At 38.6% G+C, this 21,975-nt stretch overlaps 2 protein-coding genes across 2 annotated transcripts; one reads left to right on the forward strand and one right to left on the reverse strand.

The window, feature by feature from the left end:
• Positions 1 to 238: 238 nt before the first annotated feature.
• Positions 239 to 12,562, reverse strand: LOC132300430 (mitochondrial import inner membrane translocase subunit PAM16 like 2-like). Its single transcript, XM_059797486.1, has 4 exons — positions 12,383 to 12,562; positions 6,778 to 6,865; positions 837 to 970; positions 239 to 763 (listed from the first exon to the last, which is right to left on the reverse strand). The coding sequence occupies exons 1-4, from the start codon at positions 12,383 to 12,385 to the stop codon at positions 626 to 628; spliced, it is 363 nt and encodes a 120-aa protein (XP_059653469.1). The 5' UTR covers positions 12,386 to 12,562; the 3' UTR covers positions 239 to 625.
• A 4,251-nt stretch (positions 12,563 to 16,813) lies between these two features.
• Positions 16,814 to 21,124, forward strand: LOC132300439 (extensin-2-like). The gene is made up of 3 exons (XM_059797499.1): positions 16,814 to 18,143; positions 18,961 to 20,822; positions 20,936 to 21,124. Exons 1-2 carry the CDS (start codon positions 16,814 to 16,816, stop codon positions 20,784 to 20,786), a joined length of 3,156 nt encoding a protein of 1,051 aa, XP_059653482.1. The 3' UTR covers positions 20,787 to 20,822; positions 20,936 to 21,124.
• The last annotated feature ends 851 nt before the right edge of the window (positions 21,125 to 21,975 follow it).

Consider the following 21,975-nt stretch of genomic DNA (forward strand, 5'->3'; position numbering starts at 1 on the left):
ACATAATACTGGATGCCCAAATCCAAGGAGCCGACTCGATGCCGCCAAACATATCATAAGTCATTTTCTTGTTTTCCCCATTTTCTTGCCGGAGATAAGACCAGCACAACTCTAAAGATAAATATACCATACACAGCTAAAATCAATAATTAAATAACACAACATAGACTTGACCTGATTCAGACACTTCCTGTCAATGCAAGTACATACTAAAAACCTAACCAAAACAACAAAAACAAAAAAAGACACACCAATCCATATACAAAGTTACTCAGCTAGAGCTATGATGGTAATAGTCAACATTCATACTCTCAATAATTAACTCATCATTCTACACTCATTGTCTAAATAAACCGGAATTTCCAACCAATAAGTATGATGATTCTGACCCAAAAGAACATCAAACCTTGACGATGAAGAATCCTCCATATGTTGCAATACAATTGCAATTACCAAGTGCCAAAATGAAATAGATCAAAATTTGAACTCGAAGACACGAGCAAATTGAAGGCTTTAGTATACAAATTTCATCTTTCAGGTTAACCATCATCGATAAGTTAACAATCTATACAAGAATGCCAATACCAATCAATATGCATGAAAGGGTAATATATTCAGAAAACTCTCAACCTGCAGTACCCGGATCAGTACCCTGAGCTTTGCCTCCATGAACAGTCTCTAAACATTCCTTGGCCCTGTGAACTTTCGACTGAAGGTAAAAACTCCCATTCTTCGCATTCCTCTCAAACAATTTATCGTATTTCTGCAGTTTGAGGAAAATTTAGACAACAAATTAAAATGTACAGAAATGAAGTGCAAATGTAATAAACACTGGCCTGCAGAATCTCCTCCCAGGAGGTATTCTCAGCGACGCCAAGAATCTGCCTAGCCTCCTGTTCCGTCATAACTTTGCTACCTCTGCGGACAGCGTTCTGTAGTGTTTCTTGAGCAACACCAGATTTTGACGCATCTGCAATCACCATCATAATATTATTTACTCAGAGCACTACAGAGGGATGAGCCACCATTACTGAAACTATTATCTTGTCAAGCCACCACAATAGATGCTACGGAGTACTAGATAAATAAAACATATGTGCTAGCTATTATTCATTCAACACATGCATGCAATAGCCTGAGAGACAATAAATCTATCTCGACCTACGACTGACAAATTCAACGGCTATAAAGATCATAGAAGTCCGGCTATGTGTAAGAATAAAAACATGTGTGGGTGCGTGGGTGGATCAAGGGGCTCCAACGCTCGAAAAAAATACTTATAGTTTGCATAAGGTTTGAAAAAGGCACAACATGAGTAGTGAGATTTTTTTTGTTTTTTCCTCAATTTACATGTGTAGTGAATTAGCAACAGGGTCCATAAAAAAGTGTATTTCTGTCTCAATTGACATTAATCTTGTCCATATGAAGTTTCTAGAGAGGAAAGAATAGTAGTTGAAGATTTTGTGAATTAGTTTAACAGAAATTCAGAGCCCAAAATTTAAACGATTATTGCAGGACTGGGGCAAGAAATCTTCAATGTAATCCAAAAAGATGTTCATCACCAATCACCTTTTTGAAGAAAATAAAAAGTCGGAAAGAAGATTAAAAGTGAAAAAAAAAAACTTTCCTTTCCCCACTTGCAATGTGCAAAACATTTCTACAATCCGGTGAGATTATTGAAGGTAATTTGAAATCAAATATTTTTCTGCAACTTAAGAATTCACTCAAGCTCATCAATTTGCTCAGAAACTCATTGAAATTCTAAATGACAATGAGAACTCCTCACTTCAACTTAATGTTCTCTCTTTTTTTGCCTAGTTAATTCATTAATATTCTCGATAATCATGAGAACTCACTTTTTGTAATTGTAGCATTATTAAAACTTCCACTTTTTGTAATTGTAGCATTATTAAAAATTCAGAAGAGTAGAACTGTAGTAGTTGACTTGAGGGAGCTCAATTTTATTTAAAGCAATAAAAATAAATATGAAGTGATCAATATACATGGTACATTAACTAGGGAAAATATATATATATATATACATACATGGTACATTGTTACCTCAAATTTATTATAATTAAATACCCTGGATTATAATTACAAGTATCCGTTTCTTTTGGATCAATATGATATCTGATGGATTCATAAATTGGTAGTTGTGAAAAATAATCTATTCCCTACATTGATCCAATATTTCACTAAAAAAATAGTAATTTCAAATTCTTATAGTCAAGTCAGATTTATAAAGGACTGAGCCCATCAGTTGGAGATTTCTCACTTCTTGTTTGCAGATGATACTTTGGTATTCTGCAATGCAGATGTGTCCCAGTTTGAGATATAAGAGGTGTGTTTTGATTTGCTTTCAGGCAGTTTCTGGCTTCAAAGTTAACGTTTGGAAGAGTAGGTTGGTTTCCAGTGGGGGAGGTTCCGAAGATATCTTCCTTGGCTGATATGTTTGGTTGTGGTGTTAGTTCCTTCCCTGTCTCTTACCTGGGTTTGCCGCTAGATTCACCTTCTAGGTGTGTGGCCGGTTGGGATCCCATGGTTGAGATGTTTAAGAGGAGGCTTGTTAGGTGGACGATGCAGTACCTTTCGAAGGGTGAGAGGGTCACCCTGATGAACGTGTCGTCAAGTCTTCCTACCTCCTTCCTCTCTCTTTTAGATTCCCTCCTCAGTGGCTAAGAGTATTGAGAGACTTCAGAGGAATTTCTTATAGGGAGGTATCGGGCAGGCGTTCAAGTCCCATCTCGTTTGCTGGGATCAAGTGTGTAGGCTAATCCATATGGGTGGTTGGGGAATCAAGAGGTTGGCCCCTTTCAACAGGGCTCTCCTTGGGAAGTGGCTGTGGAAAATTGGCTTTGAGCGTCAGAGATAATGAACATCAAAGATCTTAAAACCCACCAAAACTATAGAAGTTTTTGAGTTTCATTTGAAACAATTACTAGAAAAATTACAGCTCAACAAGAAGAGGCACATGAAGCGAAAAAACGTTACAACCATGGCTGCGAAATTACAAAAATTGGAACACTACTACCATGATCCTCTTTCATAGTCTCCATCAATCTTCCAACCATAAGTCCAAACTGAGAGAGGAGAGTGTCTGGAGAGTGTAGAACGAACTGAGAGAGGAAGAGGCCAGATGGCGATGAAAGTTGTTGAAAGATATAAAACAGTTGAAGAAAGAAATTAAAACATGAAGAACACAAGAATATAACGTGGTTCAGCCACTAGGCTTATATCCACGACACAAAGTCAAATACAAATATGGCAACAACTTGTTGCCCAAGTGTAGCATCGTTAACATTCTGTCAATGAGTGATTTAAGAGCTTAAATGACTCCTTTAATTATTCTCCAACACCCCCCACCCCCCTCTCGAGTTGGTACACGGAGATTTAACTTAAGTGTCCAAATTGAAACTAAATATAAAGTTGTCGAAAGTCTGAGACGAATAAATCTGAGATAAGTTGATCCGAATATCTGAGACAAGCCGAGTTGATCCGAAGATCCAAGACGAGTAGAGTATAGAGTAGGGTATGATAAACCTGCTCTAATACCATGTCAAAATTGAAGAGAAAAATAGAAAATGAAGAACACAAGGATATACGTGGCTCAGCCACTAGGGTTTACATCCACGGCACACCAAGCCCAAAGGGCCACATATCTATTTTATACTCTCTTGATTTTTGTATACAATTATCACCTCTATTTATAGGTGAAATGAGAAAGACTTGTAGCTAGCGAACAGAAATTTCTTGCTCCACAAGTATTTCATAATAAAGGAACTGCATGGAAAGTCAAATACAAACATGGCAACAACTTGTTAGCCAAGTATAGCAACGTTAACATTCTGTCAAGGAGTGATTTAAGGGCTTAAATCACTCCTTTAATTTTTCTCCAACTGAAGTTAATAAGAGGTTTTAACTTTAAAACCTAGACAACATGATTTGTATATATATATCATATACGTAGATACATTTGGGGAATAATAAAAGTTTAGTACAATTGTACTAAGAGAGGTTTGGGGAACTATAGACGTTTAGTAACGATAATAGTTAGGGGTGTGTGTGTGTGTGTGTGTGTGTGTGTACACACTTTTTTTTATAAATAAAATGTATTAGAAAGAGTTCAAAAGGGGAACGTATCCCATGAGATATACAAGGAACCAAGCCAAAATAAAACCCGATGGACCCAAAGAATCCAAAAAGTCCACAATCCCATCTAAAGATGTACAATTTCTCCCCAACACCCAACTAGAAAGAGAACTAATAATAGAAAATTTTAACGCCCCAATGGAGGTTTCCTCCCCATCAAAAGATCTTTTATTTCGCTCTTTCCAAATGCTCCACCAAGCACAAAGGGGGGGTCACACACACACAAGCGTGAGACTTAAAGATTATTAAATGTACCTGCATATATAATTGGAGCGGGGTTTTTTCTACTAAACCCAACCCCGCCCCTACCCCGCTTCGGGTTTACTTTTGCACACCCAAACCCGCCCCTATCCTATTTTATAACATCCCATTAGGGGCGGGGCGGGTAAATTTGACATCCCTATTCAAGGCCCGCCTTTTCGTGTTAGACTATTTGGCGTTCAATCGCTCCCCTCAAGGTGGCCTTTTTCATCTGCACAGCGATTTTGGGAAATATTTGACGTTGGATAACCTGAGGAGGAGACACATCGTAGTCAATTGGTGTTGCATGTGCAATAGAGATGGAGAGACTATTGATCATCTTCTGCTGCATTGCCCCATGGCCTAGGACTATTGAGATTTGCTTTTGGGTTTGTTTGGGATCTAGTGGGTAATGCCTCGGTTCTCGAGAACCTTGATCGATGCTTGGAGAGGGTGTTTTGTGGGCTCCAAAGCCCACGACTATTGGAGGGTGGCACCCTTTTGTGTTTGGTGGTGCACTTGGAGGGAGCAGAATAGAAAGTCCTTCAATGGGGAGGAATCTCCTATTGGTGTCCTGAAACCCTCTATTGCTAGCTCTCTTTTTGTTGGGTCAATGGGAGAAATTGTAAACCTTTAGTGGAGTTCATTGATTTTTTGGGTTCTTTGGGTCCTTGGGGCCTTTTGTTGTCCCTTGTGTAGCTTTCTTGGGATGTGTTCCCCATTTGAACACCTTTTATACAATCAATCTTACTTAGCAAAATAAATAAATAAAGAAGTTAGTTTGCAATAAATAAAAACAACCTATGTATCCTTAATCAATTCTTTGGATATTATTTAATTTACCACTTTTTATTGACTAGTTATTAAAAGATACCGTATAAAGATAGCCAAGTCTATATTCAATTTGTACACCCATGACAACAGCAAGTTTAGACACAGATTGCTAGGGCTAACTGTAAGCATTGAATTTTTCCATCTATTTTCAGATTTGATGTGCACAATTTTCATGCAACAAACACAGGGATTTATGAACCAACTTCTCTTTGACCCCATATTATAATCTAATCTAATTATGTTGCTTAGTATATTGCAGTACAAAATACTAAAATCATCAATTTTGGGGCAAAGGGAACAATGTTGATTGCAACCTAAGAAGCTCAAGTTATCAAACGTGGGCTAAAGTTCGAGGGCAGTCAAATCACATGCATAACACAACAAATTAGGTCTGCCCACTACAACCACCGTAGCACCCAAGATTGACCAGAGCAACTCTGGTAGTAAGACCAACAATTGATAAGTGGTTTATTCTCATTTTTTGGGCTACTCTTTGCAGCTAAGTTCAGCCATCTTATGCCGTACCATTATACTTTTTCAAGCTTTACGCAGTTTTGTGCCATTTCAGCTGTGCTTTATAACATTTCCAAAGTGTTTCCGTTATGTGGCTATGAAATCCAACAACCAAGATGTTATTTGTTGTTATTTATTTTTAGTTATTGTACTATTGTATTCTTACTTTAATAGTTGAAAAACATTGAACTTTCATTGAGCATATTTTATGCTAGTGTTTATAATTGTAGGCTGATTTTAGTCTTTTGGTAGAACTGAACAAGTTCAAGCTGCAGGAGGTTTCTCCTCCGTTATTAACTAAACAAGCCATAAGTTTTTTCCCTCTGGACATAGAAGCCTGGCCATTAAAATTTAAAAAATTCCCATTTATATTTGAAACAACAAGAAAGGTAAGGTAGAAAAAGGACAATTTAAAATACACCGTATCATATTTTTAAGGGTAATTAGTTGGCACAGAATAGAAAATATTCTTAATGGCTAAATTTGATGTTCCAAAACTAAACCATTCAACATTAAAATGTGTCATGCACAAGATATTACCAGCACACTAGTGCTTATTAAAGAAATAGCTCTGTCAAACACTGCATTCAGAGCCAACTTTCTGCACAATTAGTACCAGTTATGAAGATGTGTGGTCTCTGCTGTTTGGCAATGCATGACGACAAAGATGAAGCGCAAACTAAATAAATCTCACAACAACGAAGATGTGAAAAATGGAAAGAAATATATTCAAATCACAGGCACAACTGCATGAGACTCTCCAAATATAAACACGGTTTTTCTTTCCTTATCATTTTAGTCTTATTATAGTTCTACTAACCAAGCTTCAAGACCCTAACTAAGAATGTAAAGGATGGAAGAGATGCAGACCATCAAGAAAGTAACAAAAGCAACAGCAAGAAAAACTAACAACTAACTACGGGAAGGAGTAAGTAAGAGAACCCCTCAAAGAACCTTCCATATCCAATCAGCAAAATAAAGAGTAAATTACAATAGACTACAATAGAAAATTTGAGATAATACAATTTAAAAGCTTACTCGCAAGTGCTTGACGGTATGCTTGAGCAAAAGCCCGAATCATAATCCCAGAGCCCATTACAATTAAATTTGCAAGAATCTTCGCAGCCTGCTCAAACAAGGACATGAATTAGTTAAACTTGGTACTCGGTCATGCAAATTTAATCCAATTGTAGGAGCTCGACAAAGGAGCTTGCAAAAATCAATAAGCATCGAAAGGCCACTTGGTGCTCAATACTGGTCATTCAATCCAAGAAGCATTCCAACCCTACTTGGTAGCTTCATGACATCAATAGATAGGTAACATTGCATTGTTTAATCAATTGATGCCTTAACCGTACTATGGTAAACATTTGCCCAAGAATGCATGCCACAGATGGCCAATCTCCTTTTCTTCTCATTTATAAATATAATCAGTAAGTAATCCTGTTTGTACCCTAATATGACATTTGTCAAATTGGTCCAGTTAAACAAATAAAGACACCATAGTATGGTGATATAAAATGAAGTCTAAGAATACTTGACCTAAAGCCAAGTTTGGAATGATAGAATGAAGCTAAAGAGTACTTGGCCCAAGGCCAACTTTGAAAGTGTCACAATATTTTTACATATGGTTGAAAAATCTTTCGCTTAAGGCCAAGTTTGAAGTGATAGTCTTGTTTTTCACATTTTTAACAAATTAAACCAATAATGGTCTTATGCCATGCAACAGTGAAAGAGTGTTGTTTAAACTAATTGATACATTGGCCTGATTTACTAAAATATTGGTCCGAAGAAAGTTCGTGTTAACGATTAGGACAGGGGACACATGTCAAGTACACAAACGGACGATTATATATGGTTTCAAATGTCCCAAAATGCTCTCAAACACTTAGGCTCGCCTATAAATATGTGAAGCAGCATTCGACGAAAAAGGTCCACACCATGTCATTCTGCAGCATTTTTATGTTCATTTCCTTAGTTGTAACCATTAGTCCTTCCACAGTTGTAACTTAGACTTTCCTTTCTGCAAGTATTAGTAGTTGTAGTTGTTTTAGGCACATAGAACTTCGCTTCTGTAAATGCTCTGAGCCTATCATTGTATATTGAATTATGAGCATTGTAATGAAGAATACAATATTGAATAAAATAACTCTCAGGTATTCTTATTTTAATTCCATCTTTCTTTGAGTTTGTTAATCTTGAAATTGTAAAAGTCCTTGTTTTAAGGCATCAAGAACATTAAGGGAAGAATAATCCCTACTTCCTAACATCGCCTGGTTTTGCCTAAGGCCAATTGAGTCCTGTTCATTCAGGCCAATTGGGTGTTTCAGGGATTAGTTTGGTAATTTATGTTTTGAGTCCACGTGGGACTCTGGCACGCTCTCAAAAAGACCAAACAAATCCGTTAAGAAGAGAGAACAGAGGATCCAACCTTACATGAAGATACCTTGTTGCTCAGACGAAACTATTGTCAAGTCAAAGAAAATTGAAAGAAATTGAAAAATCACAACCTTCCATGGGAAATTATACTAACAAATTTTCAAATAAGTAAGAAAAAATCGAATTCAAAATTTTTAGAACACAAAAAATGGTACAAATTCAATCATGAGTGGAAATCCAAACCCTCCACCAATCTGCCTCTCTAGCTGTGATGTTTTTCATATGATTTTAAATAACAAATAAACATGAGTTCAAATGCAACTCCCAAGCGGTCAGCAATATAATGCCATCTCTCTGGCCTCTATATATGAACTATAACGTGTATTCCCATATATAATATCTAGGGGTGCACAAAAAACCGGTGTAACCAAAAAACCAAACTAGACAAGACCAGTCAGTTTGGTTCAGTTTTATCACGGTTCAGTCCGGTTACGGTTCCAATATTATGGAACCGTAGTTTTATGGTTTGGTTCTGGTTTAGAGAGTCCTACGGAATCGGACTGAACCGAACCAAACCGTTAGAATATGTATATATATATACATATTATATTATATTTCCTACCCCAAATCTTCTCTCTTTTTCCCATTTCTCACGCAACACAGCCACTCCTAAGTCGCTGCCTCTTGATCCAGTGCGACCCATAACTTTAACCACTATGGCATGCTTGATCTTTGAACTATGATGGAAAAATACTATGATGTCATAAGATGGAAAGCTTGATCTCTCTAAAAGGGTAGAAAATATACAATGATGTGTGAGCAATCAGTCAACACACCGTCAAAGCTTGATCTCTCTAAATGAAGCAATCAGTCAATGCATAGCCGCCATCAATCCCTTCGGCCTCGTCCTTCTCTCTCTCTCTTTCACTTCTCACCAGCATCACCTCACCATCGTCGATCCGTTGGGCCACCAACGATTGTTCTTAGCATTGTTCTATTCGGCCACCAATGCTGAACCACAGTCCATCCCGTGCCTTGGCCTACGCTACTGTCACTGCATCCCTCTCTCTCTCACACACACACACACACAGTTCCAAATCTCACCATCTCCACAAACCAGATCTCACCATCTCACCGTCCCAGACTTGTACTGGGTTCTGTTTTTTTTTTTCCCCCACTAGAGCCGTGGAACCGAACCGGTTTCTCACTGTTCGGTTTGGTTGGGTTCCATGGGTTCTCACGGTCCGGTTAGGTTCCAATTTTTGTGGAACTATTAGGACCGTTTGGTTCCAAAAAAACTTCCAAACCGGTCTGAACCAAACCGTGTGCACCCCTAATAATATCAAACTAGAACAAACATGATTTAAAATAATATTCCCCAACACAGCCACATGAAGCAATTTCTTAAGAAGAAAACAAAAACAGAAAAGATGTAAAACATATCACAACAGAAGTAAATAGACACAATCATAATCTCAAGAGAATCTATGCCTAGAAAGAGTTGTTAAACTTCTTCTTCTTCTTCTTCTTCTTTTTTTTTTTTGATATGTAGATATGTATTAGAAGGCGTTCAAAAGGGGAACACAATATTCAACATCCAGTAAAGGAATTTCCGGCTTTCATAAAGCAACAAATAACCTGTGACCTAAGAAAATATGGGGCAAACTCACAATTTCATCAAATTTGTAGTTTGCTAGGTCATGAACTTCTCAAATTAGGTTGAAATGCACAACAGCTATCACCATTATGTGGATAGTCATTCGTTTCTGACAAGGCATTTGTGTTTCAAAAATGCCAAGGATTAATCCACTCTAATGCTCCTACCATAAAGAGCTTATTTTACTATCGGAAAATATCTACTTATTATTTATATATCAAGATGAAGATTCAGACAGTATGATTGCTATGCCCCTACGGAGTATAGTTTTTGGTCCCACCAATCCTATCCCTCCTACTCTGTCATTTATTAGTTTCCAAATCACTCTTTAGTTGTTGTAATATTCCCCATATATATATACTAGAATACTAGAAGATAAAAATGTGCAATGCACGTGAGTAAAAGAATCTTTAATAACTAAATAAAATATATTTATGAATGCTGGACTTTGATAAGCATCTATATTGATGTATTTAAAAATATATATAGAAAAAAGGATCAATCTTTCTTGCTTCTTAAGTTAAAGAACATTGTGTTCTTTGAATGATAAAATCTGTGAAGAACTAATAGTACAAAGAGACGTGATGGCTAACTAATACGAATTAAAAAAAGTCTTGAAAAGTCACAAGTATTTAAAAGGACCATCACCAACAGCTGAAATTTTTGTAGCCAATTGTTGTATAGATAACTGTAACTTAAAAACTTAATTACAATTGGTAGTCAATAATACAAAGAGATGTAATGATTCACAGTTAATTAGGAAGAGATCTTAAAAGGCACAAATTGTATATTAAGAAAGTATCAACCGAATTTCAGAAAGGTTAAAAATTGATACATTGTATAAATTGCTATAAAAAAAATTTTAAATATTTTTTCGGGCCAATATTTATAAATTGATCAACCAAACAAATAATTGGAATCCCAAAGTTATTCCTTTTGACAATAATTGTCATAAAAGTTATTCCTTTTGACAAGTTTTTTTTCAATCAGATAAGTTTAATAAACCAAATATGTTGATAGAGTATGATTCTAACATTAATTCTTAATTGACGTATGGATATCATTGCACAAAAATAATGCATAAATAATCAAATGACTCCTATAGAAAATTTATTTTGATTATTGGAATACCTTCAAGTAACAGTGTTGTCTTGTCAGTGACTCGGTGGAAGTCCTAATGTGCTTCATCTATATTGAGCACCTGCCCAATCTACCATTGGCAGTGTTCGTCGACTTAGCATGAAGGAATGAAATAATGACATGGCCATGGACAATGTAGTATGTAGTATGTACATAGCAAGGTAGAGATAGAGTTACAAAGATACTCTTTAACATCAGATTATAGTGAACAAAAGTTATGTGGAAAAACAACTCTAGAATCTTTCAATAATTTGATATAGCAGTATACACAGAGAACTATCAGACATACCTGGACACGTAAAATGTTTTTGGGGGAGAGAAGAGTTGTAGCCTTCAAAGATTTTATTTAACCAAGACGGTGGCCAACCATTGTATGGAAATTTATTGGGGGATTGTATCCAACCAATGTATCTCTATTATAATTATTTTTTGATAGATCATATAAGTGGTCAATACTATGTCCTATAGAAACAACCCCTCTTTTAACAAAAAAAATTCAGTTTCCTGTTTGCTGACTTTGAACCCGTCTAAATTTCAAATTTACCAATAGTGAAGAGCAACTAAAAAATAAAGCAGGAATTTTGCCATGGCAGCAAATAAAGTTTTACTACTATAAAAATTGTTGTTAAATCGGCCGACCATGATAAAGAGGCTCTAAAAAGATCTCTCAATCTAGAATAGACGAAATAATATTAGTAAATGGCCACACATTCCTTTGCTTTAGAAATGTCATGCCCTTGAATTCACACCCACGGACGAACTGAGTTGCTTTTGTAAGTCTAAGATATCTTTCCTCACCATGAATACTAGCTATCGGCAAGCTACCAATCCAATTAAATCTATCACTCCGGGACTAATGGTTATATTCACTAATCTGATCCCTTATGATCAAACCTCTCATAAAATGGTAACGAAGGGAAACAAAAGAAAAGGGTTTTCAAATAAGGTCAGGTATTCATTTCTAGAACTCTATATTTGACAATTTTGACCTGACTCCTCCTTCATATTGACAAAACAATAGCCACCCCAGCAACATCAAATCACTATAGTTCTTTATTTGTTTGGAATGGCCAGAATCAATCAAATTCATGTGTAATCAGAATGGTCTCAGGTAGAATATATACAGATAAGCTATAATTTTTAGTGAACCCGTTTTAAGCCCCCATCAAAATACCTTATTAATCATGCTTGTTCATTGCCATGCGTGCACCGACCTCCGCAGACAAATCATTTGTAAAACAATGAAAAACTAACCCTGACAGCATATTCATTTATATACACATATATACATACAGAAGGGAAAAAAAACAAAAACTCCAACGCATGTAGACCTTAAATTTAAAAACTAACAAATGAACGCCATTAGAGTTCAAAATTTTTAGAATCTCCTCTTTTTATTGAAATTTCTCAGGAAACAAACAGGGAAACAAGGAAGAAAAACAAAAAACAAAACTAATTGAAACTTACCATGGCTGGAGAAGATAAGTTACGAACCCTTCAGATTGTATGATGCGTGTTTCTGCTAGCAAATTAGGGTTTTGAATTAATAAACGAAACTGTACGAGGAGCAACCGATGGAGTTGCAGGATAGGATTGTTGGCCAAGAAACGAATTTGTCTGCAACAGGGAAAGAGAGAGAGGAGGGCTAGGGTATAAGAGGAAGAAGAAACCGACGTCAAGTAATGTAACGGGTCGGGTACTCGAATTGGGCTTGGTCTTGGGTTGAGGCTGACCCTCTAATCTTGGGCTTTTTGGATGCCTATTGGCAACTTTGGTCTTGGACTTTACATTCTGTAGGCTGCAACTTGGGTTGGCCCAACCCAGCCCAGTCCCAACCCAACCTCAACCCGAAACGGGTTGGGTTGGGCCAACCCGAATTGTACTGTTATGATCATAATCCGAACCGAATATTTTCGGACGGATTGGATCGGGTTGACGGGTTGAGGTTTTTTTTTAAAAATTTATATATATATTTGATTATATTATTATAAAGAAAAAAAAAACAAAATATTTTTAAGGCAAATCATTTCAGCCCCCCTGTCACCTCCAGCTCCATTCTCTCTCTCTCTCTCCAACGCAAGTTACAAAATCTACAAGAATCAGAAGTTCAAAACCCATATACTTCAGTTTTATCTATCTATGTGCAAGAATCAAAAGTTCAAAACCCATATCGGCATATCATTTCAGATTGTTCAAAAAATCAAAACCCAGGTCTTTCAGTTTCCATCGCCTGCTGTTCCAGTTTGTTAAAGCTTCGCCAGATTGGTTCAAGCTTCGCCATATCATTTCAGATTTGTTCAAAAAATCAAAACCCAGATTGTTCAAGCTTCGCCCATGGACGGCGGCAAAGAGAGAAAGATAAAGAAAAAGAAGAGAGAGAAAGAGAAAGAAGAAAGAGGAGAGAGAAAGGAGAAAAAAAAAAATTTAAGCCCCTTCTCAACTCTCAAGCTTCGCCCATGGACGGCAGCATACAGAGAAAGAGAGAGGAGAAAGAGAGGAGGAAAAACGAAAAAAAAAAAAAAAAAAAAATGGGTTTTGGGTTGGGTTCGGGTTGAGCCCAGCCCAATCCGAATTTGTCCGAGTTTTGACAAAATCCAATCCAAACGTGAACCCGATTTGTGAATATAAGTCCCAATTTCAAAATTTCTGGGTTGGGCTGGGTTAGCCCGCCCAAGTTGCAGTGTACATAACCATTACATGTATACAATTGCTTCAATTTCCCAGGAAAAAATACAATTAAATACTACATAATATAATTACTTCATCTAATTAGTTAGTAAAAACAATTAAAGATCAATATCTGATTTTTTTAAAAAAAATTAGATTTAAAAAATTTAACAAAATTTAATATTAAAGTGATAAAAATGATAATATTTTAAACATTGATCTTTTTACGCTCTATCTACCGTTTTATGTGACTTACGTTTCATTTGTTTGAAAATATGAATAGAAGGGAGAGGAAAAAAAGGAGGGAGGGATAAGGCATCCCTAAATAAGGGAATGTATCTCTAACACTTTCTGTTTAGTTAAATGGAGTGAATGATAGAAATGATGCACGGTCTTCTAACAGGGAAAAAGATTGTTTTTAAGTTTTCTTACTGATTACTATAAGATTCACCAAGTGTGCGAGTTTTTGTCTTCTCAATGGTAGCAAGTAGCAAGGGGTGGATTTTCCTAAATAGTTGTCTTCAAGAAGCGTTTCGTTCTTCCTTCTTGTGTTTGATATTAAATTTTGAAAAGAAATAAAATGAAAGGGTTTGGAGGGGTAATTTTGAAAAGAAATGAAATTAAAAAAAAAAAAAAACAAATTCTTTTTAAAGTTTTGTACCTCTCAATCTAAAATTCCAATAGATACAATGATGAAACTAGTATTAAGAATTTATGTCTTGCGTGGACAAAATTAATACTGGGTGATAAAACATTTTATGGAGACTATAGTTTCTATCTTGTGTGGACGAAATTAATACGTTAATAAATCCATTCTAGCCTCGCTGCCTTGTGCAGACTTCAGCACGTATGGAGCTGCAATTCAAGAACAACTTCAGGTTGCTTTATCGAAAAGCTGGTTGTTTTGGCAGACATTGCACGACAGAGACCGGCTTGGGAGCTTCGCCGGAGGAAGAAAGGAATGTCACACCGGGGAGTCGAGCCTTTTCTCCGGTCTCGGCTTTGCTAGTGGGAGGAGGACAAGAGAGCAGCCATACAATGCCCAGCCAACTGAATTATTTTCCGCAGCATCTATTGCCTCAAATGCAGTTTCCCTATCTTCCACTAGAACCCACAATTCTAATGGGCGGTCACTTTTGTGGAACAATGTTCAAAATGTTGCTGGTTTACCTTCACATTTGTTCCCTCAACGAAAATCACAGCCTCGGCCACAATGTAGTTCCAGCTTTTTTCTAACACCTGCCAAGGGCCACAATTGTTAGAAGCATTTCTATAAACGCCCCTGAAAGCAGCCTAGCAAAAGGGTTTGTTTGGTTTGTAATTACTATGGAAACATTTTTCTGTTCTCGAAAAATTGAAAATAGAAGAAAACTGTACAAAAAATTCTGTTTGGTTTAGTTTTCTGAAAATTGTTTTCTAAAAACTCAGTTATAAAAAGGGTTGTTTTAAGAGAACAGTCTTTTATAGTTCTCTGAAAACTGTTTTCCGATTTTGTAGATAACTGTTTTCTGATTTTTTAGACAACTGTTTTTAGAATTACAAACCAAGCAAACTAAATTTTCACGTCTAGCATAAAAGCACTACATAGAGAGAATCGACGGTTTTTTTTTTTTTTTTTTTACTTTTTTTGGATCCGCAAGAGAATGAGAATTCATTTAACAAAAGGCATAAAAGCCAATGTACAACTGACTTGAGGCCCCAAGGAAAATACATTCATGAATTGAGAACCCCAACTCCACCAAGTAAATATCAACCAAAAAATTTAACCAGAAATTCGAAGAGCAACTCGGCATATCATTCTCCTAAAACAGACGATCCCTATAGCCACTATTAAGACCCCCAAATCTTAATCCAAACGATACTAGCTCTACAAATCATATCAGAATGCACAAATTTTTTGTTGCAGCATAAATTTCTGATGGAAGCATACCAATCCTTCACAATCATACAAGAAGACGTATCAAAGACCGTGATCCAGAAAGAAGCAAAGATATAGTAGACAACAAAGCAAACAACAGGAAGAACCAGTGTCAAAACAACATTTAGAATCCTCTCTGTACATTCTGATGGAATGCAACCCCATCCATACAACTATATGGAGTCGTCAAACTGAGCTGACCCATACAGTAAGCAAATGATGCATAGCCTTATGACTAGACATGTTCATGGATTTAATTTTGATCCGAATCCGATCCGAGTTTCAAATAATTATGATATAGATTGGAACATTTAATCCGATAAGTGATCCGAATTCGATCGATTGACAAGCTTACAATTGATGCAGTTCGACTTAGCCCTACACACACTGTTAAAGAGGTGTTCCGCATCGGATCCGAATAGGTAAAATGGGTATACATGAACAAGGAGGCAACATTATCCAACAAAAGCTTTTGGGTCATTGGCAAGCATTCGACCTGTTACAATTGATATTAAAACCAGACTCAGTCCGTGATCATGAGTCATGCCAATCCCCTACCCGCCCAACATAAAAAGTATTGAAAAAAGAAAACCATAATTTATGATGACCTTTAAATATGGGGTTTGTGTGGCAATTACATGAGACCCCAAATGGCACCTATCGCAACCTTTGGATGACCCTAGAACCCAACTGAAATAATGATCCAAGGGCACCTTCCCAAACCATCACCACTCAATAGGAGCACTTCAAACCCCAAACAATTCCTTTTCCAGTTATATTTCTTTTTCTTGAAGTTTGAATTTCAAAATGTCTCTCTCAATCCTCATGAGTCATCAGAAGGCACTGCATGGCAACCAAAGTAAATTGAAAAAAGAAAAAGAAAAAAAAAGAAGAGCAAGAGGAGTGGAATTATTAAAAATAATCACCTTGCATATAGTATTAGAAAACAAGTACACCATGTTAGATTATACGTATGTAGCATGTGAATTAAGTGTAATAGTTGAATGAAAATGGAGAAGAAAAAAACTAAGTCATGACCCAAACAAAGTCTTAGTTAAATTATAAATCCAGCTGGAGAGAGTCCATTAGTGGGATTAATCAAATAGTGAACCAACAGAATTGGTCACTATTGACAGCTCTTCTCCAACGACTAGTTTCACTATAAATATTTGTGGACATTTAATACCATTGTCATCATCTCAACAAAACCTCTCTACTACTACTAGCTCTTTTAAACTAGCTAGTTCTCTCAAAGCCAAAGAGAGATTGGATTCAGATCCATTGGCTGGAGCTGGTGAATATTCCGGCAAGCGATGGCGTTTCATGGCGGCGACCCCTTTCGGGGTCGTCTATGGCCACAATTGTTAGTGGCATTGGCCATTGTGGTTGTTTCAAATAATTTAGTCTCAGCTGACCCATATTTGTACTCCTCTCCTCCACCACCTTATGAGTACAAGTCGCTGCCGCCGCCTTCACCTTCTCCACCACCACCTTATGAGTACAAGTCACCGCCGCCTCCTACTCATTCTCCACCACCATCATATGAGTACAAGTCTCCACCACCACCTTCTCCTTCTCCGCCACCACCATATGTGTACAAGTCACCTCCACCACCACCATATGAGTACAAGTCACCACCACCGCCTTCTCCTTCTCCACCACCATATGAGTACAAGTCACCACCACCACCACCACCTTCTCCTTCTCCACCACCACCATATGTGTACAAGTCACCTCCACCACCTTCTCATTCTCCACCACCACCATATGAGTACAAGTCACGTCCACCACCTTCGCATTCTCCACCACCACCATATGAGTACAAGTCACCTCCACCACCTTCTCCTTCTCCACCACTACCATATGTGTATAAGTCACCTCCACCACCTTCTCCTTCTCCGCCACCACCATATGAGTACAAGTCTCCACCACCACCCTCCAAATCCCCACCACCACTTTACTACTACAAGTCCCCACCACCACCTTCACCATCACCTCCACCACCTTACTACTACAAGTCTCCACCACCACCCTCCAAATCCCCACCACCACCTTACTACTATAAGTCCCCACCACCACCCTCACCATCACCACCACCACCTTACTACTACAAGTCTCCCCCACCACCCTCACCCTCTCCTCCACCACCATACTACTACAAGTCCCCACCACCACCCACCAAATCACCACCACCACCTTACTACTACAAATCTCCCCCACCCCCTTCACCATCACCTCCACCTCTTTACTACTACAAGTCCCCACCACCACCAGCATCTCCTTCACCTCCACCACCTTACTACTACAAGTCACCACCGCCACCATCGCCATCACCTCCACCTCCCTACTATTACAAGTCTCCACCACCACCGGCTAAATCCCCACCGCTGCCACCACCTTACTACTACAAATCTCCACCACCACCGTCCAAGTCCCCTCCCCCTCCATACTACTACACTTCTCCACCACCACCTTACAAGTCTCCTCCAACTCCATACTACTATACTTCTCCACCACCACCTGTCCCTCACCCTCACCCCCACCACCACCCACTGGTGGTCAAGGTGGTCGGAAAAGTGTACTGCTACAGATGCTATGACTGGACATACCCAGAAAAATCCCATGACAAGAAACACCTCAAAGGTACAATTTTTTCCCCTTAATTAAACATGACCTTATTTTTTTGTAATGACATTGTTATTACTAGTGTAATTGTTCTTTACAGTCTATTATGTCTATATATGTTCTATAGATATTCTTGTTCTTTATTGCAGTACATCCGTAGTATTGATTAAATGTGTGTCCATGTACTTAATCTTGAATACATATATGTGTGTGTGTGTGTGTGTGTGTGTGTCTGCAAATGATGTGTTCTCAATTTTACAAATTATATCTATAATGACTAAACAATTATTATTCACTGATTAGTACTATTTTCATTAATTAATTATACAGTAAATCATAGGATTTTTATTAACTTATTTATTTTTCATTTTAATTAACTTATATGAGATCTCATAAATGTCAGAACACTGCCTTTGATGTTAGTTTTTGGTTTGAGGGACCATGTTACCCTTGCTGGCATACAATTTCCAGATATATCAGTGACTATATATACTCAGTTAAAAATTAAAATTGTCACAATAACATTTATTCTACATAGGATGTTCTCATTGTCAAAACTAAAAGAATAGCTATTAAAATAACTTTTACAACTGTGGAGACTGGAGAGTGACATTAAATATATAGAGAGAGATGCCTTCCGACAAGAAAGGGTGCAGTTTAGGCTAAATGATTTTTTAATGTAACTGAGAACTGCTAACAATTTATTTGGTTATGACAAAGATAAAGTTAGTTATGGGGTAGGTAAGAGCTATACATATGTTTTAGTTGACTTTTTTTGAATGGTAGTGCTAACATGTTTGACGGTGTATTTTATTATTCTATGTACATGGATCAGGTGCTGTTGTTGAGGTGATATGCAAGGCAGGTGACAAAAAAATTATGGCCTATGGTAAGACCAAGATCAATGGTAAATTCAGCATAACCGTTGAAGGGTTTGACTATGTCAAGTATGGAGCCAAGGCTTGCAAGGCTCATCTCCACATGGCGCCAAAGGGTTCACCATGCAACATACCAACCAACCTACATTGGGGCGTGAAGGGTGCTGAGGTCACAGTCAAGTCAAAGGACAAGTATGAAGTTGTGCTCAAGGCCAAGCCATTTGCCTATGCTCCCAAGACTCCTTACAAGGAGTGTGAGAAGCCTAAGCCCAAGCCTACCCCTACTCCTTACATCTACAAATCTCCAGCACCACCACCACCACCACCAACCTACATCTACAAGTCTCCGCCTCCACCGCCGGTTACTTACGTATACAAATCACCACCACCACCTACTTACAAGTCCCCACCACCACCTTCGCCAATAGTACACCCACCGTACTACTACATGTCCCCACCTCCACCTTCTCCATCCCGTCCCCCGCCTTATTACTATAAGTCTCCACCTCCGCCTTCTCCATCTCCACCTCCCCCGTACTATTACAAGTCACCCCCACTACCATCGCCATCTCCTCATCACGATCCATACTATTACAAATCACCTCCACCACCATCACCCTCACCGCCACCACCCTACTATTACAAATCACCCCCACCACCTTCGCCATCTCCTCCACCACCATACTACTACAAGTCCCCACCACCACCATCACCATCTCCTCCTCCACCATACTACTACAAGTCCCCACCACCACCATCATTGTCTCCTCCCCCTCCCTACTACTACAAGTCCCCACCACCACCATCGTCGTCTCCTTCCCCTCCCTACTACTACAAGTCCCCACCACCACCTTCGCCTTCTCCTCCCCCACCCTACTACTACAAGTCCCCACCACCACCATCGCCTTCTCCTCCCCCACCCTACTACTACAAATCACCCCCACCACCATCACCATCTCCTCCACCACCGTACTACTACAAATCCCCTCCCCCACCATCACCATCACCCCCACCTCCTTACTATTACAAATCACCCCCACCACCATCGGCATCTCCTCCTCACGATCCCTACTTCTACAAATCCCCTCCACCACCACCACCATCACCTCCACCACCCTACTATTACAAATCCCCCCCACCACCATCACCATCTCCTCCACCACCATACTACTACAGGTCTCCCCCACCACCATCACCCTCTCCTCCACCACCTTACTACTACAAGTCTCCCCCACCACCATCACCCTCTCCTCCACCACCTTACTACTACAAGTCCCCACCACCACCAAAGTCGTCTCCTCCACCTCCTTACTACTACAAGTCTCCTCCTCCACCATCGCCATCTCCCCCACCTCCCTACTACTACCACTCCCCACCCCCACCATCCCCATCACCACCTCCTCCCTACCTCTACAAGTCTCCACCACCACCGTCATCATCTCCTCCACCTCCCTATCACTACACATCTCCACCACCACCATCACCATATCCTCCTCCACCTTATGTCTACAAATCCCCACCACCACCAACTCCCTCTCCCCCTCCTCCCTATGTCTACAAGTCCCCACCACCACCGGTTCACTCACCACCACCTCCCTATGTCTACAAGTCCCCGCCACCACCATCTCCCTCACCACCTCCTCCCTATGTCTACAAGTCCCCACCTCCCCCTTCACCATCTCCTCCTCCCCCATACCTCTACAAATCACCACCCCCACCCCTGAAATCACCTCCACCCCCGGCCTACATCTACGCTTCTCCACCACCGCCAACTCACTACTAAGCTCCAAAAGCTTAGCCATTCACCAGCTCCAGTCATGTAAGTAATTCATATTACAAATTTATGCAATTTATAGCAAGTATGTATATATATGATCGAGACATGGGTCAATTCAATTGTAATCTCATTAAGTTTCTTATGTTCATTTGCAGCTTTTACTTTCAAAAACAGAATAAAGGAAGGGTCCATGAAAAGAGGATTCAGAAATCAAGCCTCCAATATCCCTAGTCAATTCAATAAGGTCATGAACATTGCATTTGAAAGCTTCAATCTTTGTATTTGGGACCAGTTTACTTCTACTTCTCTGGTGGCCACCCTACACATTTTGCTGCTTCTATTTTTAAGTGGGAGTGGCAAAGGCTTAGGGAGACAAATCAAGATTAGGAAGTGAGTTTGTTAATTTATCTAGGGCTTGGAAGTGGGTGAAACTATCTGCTGGTTGTCATTTTTTCCTTTAAGGGTTGTCTATTATATAATTTATTATATAGAGGATCATATGGTCTTGTATAATTGATCATTTATTTATTATGAGTTATTTATTTGTACCTTGCGCTCAATTGTTTCTAATAAAGGTATACATTCCTGTCACAATTTTTTTTCCCTCTCCACCCGAGATATTATTACATGGTCCCGGGACCATTGATCCCAATCAGTTACTAGTTGATATGAAAGCAAATATTTGAAAAGCTGACACATTTACTAACGTGTCAACTAGTAATCAGCCCGAGACCGGTACCATGTAACCATGCCTTTATAAGAGGTAACTCGATCCACACAAAAGTACCAAGCTACTTTACATACAAAGTACCTAAAATGCACTGATCAATCTCTCTCGATCTCTCTCTCTCTCTCCGCGCATGCTGCATGTGTGTGAATTGTTTTTGCATGATCATAGACTTGTATTCATAATATGTGCTGTAGTGAGTCAGTGACTAATCAGCTTTTTGGTTTGTGCATGCTCTGTCCTTTCTGTTATAAGTCCACATTGAATTCAAGTTAATTTTAATTGGACAGCATGTATGTGACCAAAAATGATTAAAGACAATACATGGAACTCATAGAACCTATATGATTGTACAGAAATTAAGAAAGTTGGGTGAAATTTTGAGTTTGACCTTGGATCATGGTTATTGAAATTACTTACATTTGGACTGCCATTCAAAAATACCATTCTATGTGGATAACTCAATAA

Source organism: Cornus florida, unplaced genomic scaffold, assembly GCF_030987335.1.
Source record: "Cornus florida cultivar Cherokee Brave unplaced genomic scaffold, ASM3098733v1 CherokeeBrave_3.0.0_Hap2_Chr01, whole genome shotgun sequence".
NCBI classification, from domain to species: domain Eukaryota; kingdom Viridiplantae; phylum Streptophyta; class Magnoliopsida; order Cornales; family Cornaceae; genus Cornus; species Cornus florida.

Bases quoted from the DNA above. Each gene is read 5' to 3' on its own strand.
- LOC132300430 (XM_059797486.1), bottom strand. The intron at 971-6,777 runs GTAAGCTTTTAA...TGGTGATTGCAG, and splicing joins ATACCGTCAAGCACTTGCGA to ATGCGTCAAAATCTGGTGTT. The intron at 764-836 runs GCCAGTGTTTAT...CTCAAACTGCAG, and splicing joins CCTGGGAGGAGATTCTGCAG to AAATACGATAAATTGTTTGA.
- LOC132300439 (XM_059797499.1), top strand. From the start codon at position 16,814: ATGGCGTTTCATGGCGGCGACCCCTTTCGGGGTCGTCTATGGCCACAA. The intron at 18,144-18,960 runs GTACAATTTTTT...TACATGGATCAG, and splicing joins TGACAAGAAACACCTCAAAG to GTGCTGTTGTTGAGGTGATA.